The sequence below is a fragment of the Leucopleurus acutus genome (genome assembly GCF_964270905.1).
Source record: "Leucopleurus acutus genome assembly, chromosome: 12".
In the NCBI taxonomy this organism is placed as follows: domain Eukaryota; kingdom Metazoa; phylum Chordata; class Mammalia; order Artiodactyla; family Delphinidae; genus Leucopleurus; species Leucopleurus acutus.
The window spans coordinates 27,565,926-27,574,784 of record NC_139154.1 but is presented as its reverse complement, the minus strand read 5'-3'; the positions used below and the strand labels follow the sequence as shown (position 1 = coordinate 27,574,784).

General features: G+C 47.7%; 1 protein-coding gene across 2 annotated transcripts; it reads left to right on the top strand.

Annotated features, from left to right (window-relative positions):
• Positions 1-285: 285 nt before the first annotated feature.
• Positions 286-8,166, top strand: FAM110C (family with sequence similarity 110 member C). 2 transcript variants are annotated; one of them, XM_082851351.1, is made up of 2 exons: positions 286-1,202; positions 5,198-8,166. In XM_082851351.1, coding segments are annotated over exons 1-2 (918 nt in total). In that variant the 5' UTR covers position 286; the 3' UTR covers positions 5,200-8,166. The 2 variants fall into 2 exon arrangements, with proteins under 2 accessions (XP_082707477.1, XP_082707476.1); XM_082851350.1 differs by having other exon boundaries at positions 286-1,281.
• Positions 8,167-8,859: the final 693 nt, after the last annotated feature.

Here is an 8,859-nt window from a genome sequence, read left to right as displayed (position 1 = left end):
CCGCAGTCCTCCAGGCTACTGGCTGCCCGGAGCCAGTGTGGGCGGGGGCGGGAACCGGGAACCGGGCGCGCGGTGAGGGGCGGGGGCGGGAACAGGCGGGGAGGAGCCGGCGGGGCGGGGACCCAGGCAACTAGCCAATCCGCGCGGACTCGGGTTCGCCCAGGCTCCCGACTGGCCGGCGGGAACTGGGGAGCCGCTCCCCACCACTCGCGGACTTCGGAATTGGCTGGCGGCCTGACGGGCGCCGCGGCCGCAGCGCGTTTCCGCAGTTTGTCGAGCCCCGAGGATGCGCGCCCTGCCAGCCCTGGACGCGCCCCCGAGCGAGCGCCTCCTGTCCCGGGACTCCGGGGCCCCCCGGGCCCAGGACCCGGCGGGGCCGACGCGCAGGAGCGCGGTGGAAAGGCTGGCAGCCGACCGCTCCAAGTACGTGCGGGGCCCGCCGGGAGCCGGCCCAGGCCCGGCTTGCGAGGGCAGCGGCCCCGGGGCGAGCGAAGGGCAGGCGGGCGACCCTCGGCCCCCGGCGCGCGTCCCCGGTGCGGTGGCGCGCAGGGCCATAGCGCGGAAGCCGCTGAGGCCGGACTCGCTGGTTATCTACCGACAGAAATGCGAGTTCGTCCGAGGGTCGGGAGCCGACAGCCCCAGGGGAGGCCTGGTGAAGAAGCTCTTCCCGGGGCCGGGCAAGGACAAGACGCCGGGGTCCCCCGGCACGTCCCGGGTGGGAGAGGAGGGCGGGGCCGGGGCCCAGGAGGCCGCCCCGACCGAACCCGGCCCCGTCGTGGCTCCCGCGGTGCCAGGGCCCTCCGCGCCCCCGGCTCCCGCCCCGCCGGTCAGGGCGCCCTCCAGAGTTCCGGCTGCGCCCCGGGGTCCGGAGCTGCTCGGGGCGAGGCACCGGGGGCTGCAGCGTTCGCAGTCCGACCTCAGCTCGCGCTACTCCGCGTCCTTGGCCGAATTTGACACCTTCTTCCAGTACTGCGGCCTGGAGCCCGAGGTGGTGGAGGCGATCGGGCGGGAGAACTTCTCCGCCGGGTCGGACGTCGTCGCCCTCAAGGTCCGCAGCGTGAGCGTCGCCACCTCCGACAGCGGCTTCTCCCGGCACAGCGGCGGCGACGAGGGGCTGCAGGAAGAAGAGCTCACGGAGCAGGTGCCCAGCACCACCTCGGTGGTCGAGAGGAACGCCCGCATCATCAAGTGGCTGTACACCTGTAAGAAGGCCAAGGAGACCCCCGGCCAGGGGCTGCAGGGCCCGGCGTGACCGCTGCGCCCCGGGAGACCCGGACCGAGGTTTGCGTCCAGAGAGGCCGGGAGGGCTGTGTGTGCGGCGTGCCTGTGAGGGCTTGGGTAGTGACCGAGCCGGGTAGATCCAGCCTTCTCAAGTAGCGAGGGACCCTAGCGATGGAGACGCAGAGGCTCCTGCGTCAGAGCGGCCGCTGCTGAAGAGCAGAAGGGCCGCCAGGCCAGGTCCCCGCAGGGCCTGCACCAGTTCTTTTGAGTGTGCGGTTTCTGGCTGCCTGGAAAGGTAACACCACCCCAGTTGGTCTATTATTGTGAAAAGTGGAGAAACTGGGATTATAAATGCTCAGTTAGGAAGTGGTTTTACACCTCAGCAGTTATCCTGATTTGAACATAGCCTGAGAGCCCCAGTTCCTGTGGGCATCCAGAGCTTTGATGTGAGTTGACCGGTCAGCCTGTGGCCCTGGGGTGGGGCTGCCATCTCCCCTCCAGCAGAAAGGAAGGCTCTGCACTTCCTGGAGGCCTTTACCCAAGTGGGAGGGAGGAGAACTTCTCTACAGGATCTTGTCAGCAGTTTGACATTCATTTAGCTGCAGAGATCTTTATTTGGCTAAAGTTTGTTCAAATTGTTCTGAGACCTTCCGGCGGAGAGCCGCTGCAGCGTAGTTCACAGGAAGGAGCTTCAGTTTGTTGAACTGGAGCTGGACGAGATCGGAACTAGCATCTTAGAGTCCTGCTTGGCAGTGATTCTGTATTTTATTTGCCTCTGACGATAATTTGGGAGGTAAATTTCTTCGCCTTGCCTTGGGCGTCAGTAGCTCAGGGTTGATCGCAGGAAGTTCTTTTTCCCTGAGGAGCTAAGGAGTGCTTATCCTCACTGTCAGCTCTGTGGAGAGAGCACTTCCGGGGCTGGTGAAGAGAGAAGGGAAGGTACCTTTTCAGGGCTCTCTTTGGGAGCCAAGATTTTAAACATTGCAACATCTTGTTTTCTCTGACCCTGCACTGACAACCTGCTACAGGTGTTTGTGAAATTCACGTGGTGGAAGTATTTTTTCTGCCGTTGAGATGACTGACTGAACACACAGTATCCGTCTTCAGCGTGGGGGGGAGTCTGCCACAGACATGATGCACACAGCTCACCTGTGTCTGAGGCCTGGAAAAAGCCTGACTTCCCCTAGTGGCCATGGTCTTGGTACGGTTGTGACAATTCGCAAAAACAGAGGAGTTCATTGTTTCTCTTGAACTCAGAGGGGTCATGACTTAAGTGCTCCCTTGTAGTTCATTGAGGATTATTGCATTTCCACTAGCCTGAATCCCCAAGGAATGTATATAGGCAGTCAGAATTTAAACTAAAAGCACACATTAACTTGTACTTTTCACCGGTTGTGCTGGGAACTGAGACGAGTGAATGCTGGCCAGGGTTAGGGTTGGCCATGAACACCCTGATGTGGAGGAAGGAAGCTGCAGAGGCCAGCATGTCCCAGAGGGATGTTGTGTAGGATGGAGCCCTCAGTGGGGAGTGGGGAGTGCTTCTGGTAGCAACCACTCCCGCACTTCTAGCTTCGTTGTCCATAAAACGAAGGTAGATAGCAGATGCTTTCCAGCCTCTACGCTTTATGATTCCACATAGTCAGTAATCTGTATGTCTGTGTTGCACGATTGAAACCCAGAAAAGGAAAACAAAAAAACTGTCGTCTATTGTAGTATGTAAAAAGTAAACTTACAAATAAGCTCCTTCCAAGTGGCCAGAGTGCACTGTACTTTATGCAAAGAGTGTAGGTGAAATTGGTGGTGCAAATAGTGCTGAAGTAACACAGTGGTGCACAAACACACCAAAATAAAACCTGACACCAAAAAAATAAAAGCACTGTCCTCTGATCCATCAAGACCCAGCCCCACCTCACCCAGTGCTCACCCACAGTGCTCACCGACAGTGCTCACCCACAGTGCTCACCCAGTGCTCACCCACAGTGCTCACCCAGTGCTCACCCACAGCGCTCACCCAGTGCTCCAGTGTGAAAGCTGAGAGGGAGTTTAGGATTCAGTCCATGAAGTAACTTTCCAAATAACCTTTGCTTTTAGATCTGAGTCTGTGTAAGATTTAAGAAGGTTGGTTAGCCTGTAAGAACTTTCACTTTTATGACAGAGAAGTAGTTGAGGCAAGAGGGAAAGTGACACAGGTTTAGGAAACTGGCCAGGTGAGCCTCTGCAGAAGAACAGAGGTTCACTCACTCACCCTCTCCCTCCCTCTACATAACCCTGTTTGTTCAGGTGGGGGTCGGATGTCACCTGTATCCTGAGCTGTTTCATATTACTGCTCAGAGAAGGGAGATGGAATTGACACGGAACCTGCCCAATTTTCTGTATGTCATTGGCAATCACCAGCACTGTAAAGATTTTCTCTACAAATTCACTCTCCTAGACCCAAAACAGCTCAGGTTATTTGAACTTCCACCCAGGACACCTAAGGGCTGGCTGCTCGGAGAACTGTGAGGAAGAAATGCATGTCCTTCCTCCAGCTCCACTGGGACTGGGACGATGTCTGCCCATGATCACGGCCCCTCAACTGGCCATTCGCAGACACGAAGCCCCCTCTGAAGAAGAGCCAGGAGAGCGCTTAGACCCTTCGCCTTCATTGGTGAGGGTCTTCTGGCAGCTTGAACAAAATGCAGCTGACCTTCTCCCACAGGATTACTTGGCCGAGATTAATTCCATAACTTCTGGAAGCTGAGGAAGCAAGACTACAACGTGTAATTTTTCTCTAGTTTATCAGGACATTTGTGTTGGAGTCCATACGGATTCATTTTAAGATTTCATGAAAATTCAGAAAATTTGAGATGAACAAATATATGCTTTCTAAGTGAAAAAAGAAAACATTTTATATGGAGGGTTTTGTCCCCTTGCTAGATAGAGATATTATAAAGTAAAATAAAAATATCCCATCCAGAATTAAATAAAAGGTTCACAAATTTATTACCCCATGGAGTAAAAATATTTGCTTTCCAAAACTGAGGATATCAGAGCTGGAGAATGACTTGTAGAATCTGCATGCAGTCCCGCTGGGATCCATTAGTGATAGATAGTTACATGTGGATAATTTTGGTATTCTGTTTCCCAGTGTATAATTCCTGAAAACTGCTCTTCTGTCTACTGGTGTTCAGTCATCTTCCTGTCATTCAATTCATTAAAATGAGAGGCCTGCCAAAATTTCGGTTTTTGGTTTTCTATCTTTTGCACAAATAAATGTTACCGATCTTAAAATTGTTAGAATGGTAACTTGCCCTTTGAATTAATTAGGGCTAAACATTGTTCGGTTTTAAGGCAAAAATCTCAGACATCGCCAGCTCTCTTCACATTTCTCTTTGATAGATGTGGGGCAACTGAAAGCTAGGGGGTAGAACTGTCTCACCATCTGCAAAGATGCCGTGGGGAGATAGCGCAAACAAACTGGGACACCCCTGAATTTCTGCTTCTTTCTTTTTTGACTAGCTGGGAAGCTCTGTAGTCACCAACTAAGAGTGCATTTTAGGTAAGCTAGTGGCTTGAGCTGTAATAAGGCTACCTACTCTGTCTTCAGGCCAGCCCCTGGGCCTTTTAGAGAGATTTGTGTTTGAAAGCAAAGAATCTGTTTGCCTCTAAAAATTTATTTGTACTGCTTCCTTTGTGTTCTGTTTTGTTGTCCAGCTCTGTGCTAGTGGGCGCTGGCCTTACCCATCAACATTCAAAGAAATTTTTCTTTACTTCCCCAGAAAAAGGCCTGCGGGGAGATGGATGCAGAGAAACCAGATGATAGCTGCTTTTGCCACTGATTTCTTTTCAAAATTTAAAATGTGCAAAGGAGATGCTTAAAATGCAGAAAATATCACAAAACCAAAAACTGCAGGGACCTGACTTCGTAGTTCAATGCTTGGCTTTATAACTTTTGCCTAGAATGGTGTTGATTGACAGCTTTTTCCTTACTCCTCAGGAAGCAAGCCTTCCCGACAGTGGGGACTCCTTGAAGTACGTCTGGTTGATTGGGACCCCAGGGCCATCCTCATGCCAGGTTTTGTCCAGTGTACCCAGGTGTCCATATGATTGCTGTTTTCCCAGGAATAAAGCACACCATTGAAGAAGCCTAAGCAATTTCAGAAGGTTGGAAGTGCTATGGAGAAGATGGGAACATAGAACTTGGAAATTAGCTGAGTTATAACTGTTATGACACAGCTGTAGCTCTGGAAGATATTTTCTTGTGTTAGGTGGACCTATCCTTGCTTCCAGAGAGCAGCAGAAGAGGGAAAAACTGCTTGGAGATATTTTCAAGGGCATCTTTTTGAGTGGCTTGCTGACAAAGAGGTACAATTATACATTTTGATGATATCTAAATTAATTTTAAAAAGAAAAAAGGCAAAGAGCATGAAAAGCAAACACGAATGCCACGGTATTTACTTCTTCAATCATATTGGATGGATTGGCACCATTTAAATCAAAGTTCTGTGATCATAAGAAGTTATATTCTACACAAATACTATGGCTAACAAAGAGCAAACACATGCTCACACTTGCATACTCACACGTAGACCTCAATTTCTAAGCACCACTGCACCGTAAACTACAGTGAATTCCCAAACTGTGCAACGGATCATCTTATGAAATGAATCAGAAAGCACTTTTAAAACCACTTGAGAGCTGCAAGGTCATTCTGTGAACATCACTCCTGTTGGGTCGTAGACATGCAGAGGTACCAGAAAAAGATAAAGAGCTGAAATACTGCTCGGAAACCTTTTCTTGTACCTGGACGGTTCCCTGAGAGTGGGCAGAAGAATGTTGGCGCTTCCTCCCTTCAGATCAGCAGCAGTGGTCCTCTTCTGCAGCACCGTTTAGAATATGGGCCTCCATGGTTCTCTCGTTCCCAGCTTCCAAAAGGATAAAAAGCCTCGGTTTAGACAGAACATGGACTCATGACAAGTGATGTGCCCTGCTCTCTGGTCTAATTCACACACCCACCTATCAGGCAATCATTCCAAACTTGGCAACACTTCACCCTTCTCTGAAAAGGGTGTGTTTGAGACAAGGGTTAGCCTCTGGGTGTCCATAAGGAGTTACTGTGACCCTAAATCTGAACCAGCTCATGGCACTCAGAGTAAATAGATTTCAGATTCAGAAACTTCTGGGAGGAATTTTGTATCGATGATGACAACCCAAAGAAAACTTGTCACCTGGTCAAAGCTTACAATGTTTTGTCCAAATATGTCCCTTCAAGAATAAAATTATTAGAAGAATCGGGAGGGAAGAGAAATAGCTTTCTCAGTGGTAAAATATTTTATAAACAATTTTGATATATTCATGTATTTGTTTAATATTGTATTCTATTTTTGTAACTGTTTTACTGTGAGAATATGTCCTTGAATTACTTAAATATTTATTTTTACATAGTTATTGGTCTTCAAATAGTTTTCCTACACTTCGTATGGTTTTAGTTTTTATCAGGATAATTTTAAATCATTCTCTCCTTGATTATCTTTTTGTATGTTGTTTAATTGAATTTCCAAATTTGACTGTAAGCAGAGTGTTCACTACTCTATAAAGTGCTCTGTACTCTAGGGATTTGTTTTTAAGTAAAACACAGATGCGCATTTGGGGAGGCTCTGTTGGCTGATGGATGTACCTCTGTCAATGTAGTCTCTAGAAAGACAAAGATTCCCTGCTCTAAGAAATGTTTCCCTGTTGTTTTTTTAAAAATGCTGCTGTTCTGCTGTTCACTGGATTACACTTAGTTTAAAGATAATGTCAAAGAGGAGAGGAGTTTTCTTTAAAGGACCTTTTCATATATGCAGTTCCCTTGTTTACAGGTTCCATTAATTTTATATGTGAATGCTTTAAGTAAAATCGTTATGTGCCTTTCTATTGTCAGAATAGGATGAACCGAAACCTAGCTCAGATTTATCTGAGATCAAAATGGTGCGGACTCTACCATCCGTGTAATAGATGAAAAAGAGAAAAACAAATTGGTTACCATTTAAAAGCACCAAGATCTTTGAGAAGCATTTGCACTTCAGTGGAGGCAACTCCTGGAAGGAGCTGTCAGGAACAGGGTATCCCCAGACCCCAGCAGGATGGGTTAACGCTCCCTCTTGTCCGTTCAGATTCATGCCTAAGCTCCGGGCCTGAGTGTGTGGTTGGAGTCCAGAGGTCCTTTCCTCACTGAATTACCCCAATTTGCTGAGTGACTTTGAGAAAATCAAACTGTGTAGCTCAATCTGAATGAAAAAGCTTGTAATTGCTTTTCACTATTGCGGCAAAATAGTTTCTTTTGTTCACAAAAGAATAGCTTCTCAGATAATATGATTAAGCACGATGGAGAGAAAAAATTATTGATACAGCATGGAAAATATCTTGGTAGTATCTATTTCATTAATACATGGGTACAGATCAGCAATGCCTCAGAGTGAAAGGTATTTATGTAACTGGAAAGCTTCCTCACTATATACTGATGCATATAGTTTCTAAACTGCTGGTCGCTGACACTGGAATACAAAGAAGGATTTATCAAACGTTGCCCTTTTCAGTGGGTTAAAGGTGCAGTGCTGTAGTTGGTGATTCCGTAAGATATCAGGCCCAGACAATTGTTATGGCTGTTTCTGAATAGAGTTCATGTTTTCTGCACGCTACTTGTGACATGAGTGCAATATTGTATATTCTGTATCAAAGAAATAAAGTATTTTTTATCATTTTTAGTATTACTTTATGAATTTGTACAATGTGAAAAAACTGAAGCAAGAGTCTGCTTATTATAATTACTCAAATCTTTGGCTTTCTCCCTTTTTTCCTAATACCATCTCAGCAGATTATCAGTAGAAATGAGGAGCGCATTCTAAAATTTGACCCAGGAGAGCCATGTGGTGTCCGAAGTCTCCAGTTCTCCCTGGAGATGGAACGCAATAAAAACAGTTTGAATGTTTAGCACGTTGGTTTTCCTTGTTTCATCAGTCTTCTGTTTAAATTTCTTTCCTTCATGGTTTATTAATATTATCATTGTAAACTGGGTCCAAAGATAAAAATGAGAGTGTAGTTTGTAACCTTTCCCGTTAGTTAACTCCTTGGTGAAGGCAAACTCTACGTACAGCAGGTGTGCTCTCTGTATCTGCTGGTACTGGAGATGTAGGCCTGAGCCAGTGGGGAAGTCCAGTCTCTAGCTGATCCGGCTAAGCCAGGCCAGCTTCTTTTTCAGTTCTGCAGTGGCTTATGCACAAATCCACACAAGCATCCGAAGACAGGATTCTGGAGAATAGTTTACCCTGTATTTCCACGAAGACCATGGACAAGCCCCCGGGGACTGTAGAAACCTCTGATTGTAACTGTTCAGAACTGTCCCGACATCGTGCTACGTGGCTTCCATCACAGAATCCAACAGCAGCTGTCATTGTCTTCCTTCAGGTAAACGTGAGTTCTCACCTTTCTGTTTCCCTTTTTGAAACTTCGATAAGACGGAAGCAATGAAGTGATGCACAGCGGTTAGATGTTTCAACTTTGCTTGCGTTTTCTGTGATGAGATAAATTAATTTATATAATAGTTAAATGTTCCAGGTTGGAAATACCGAACAAGAAGGAAAGCAGATTCTCAACCAGGAGCTTATAACTCTGGTCGTG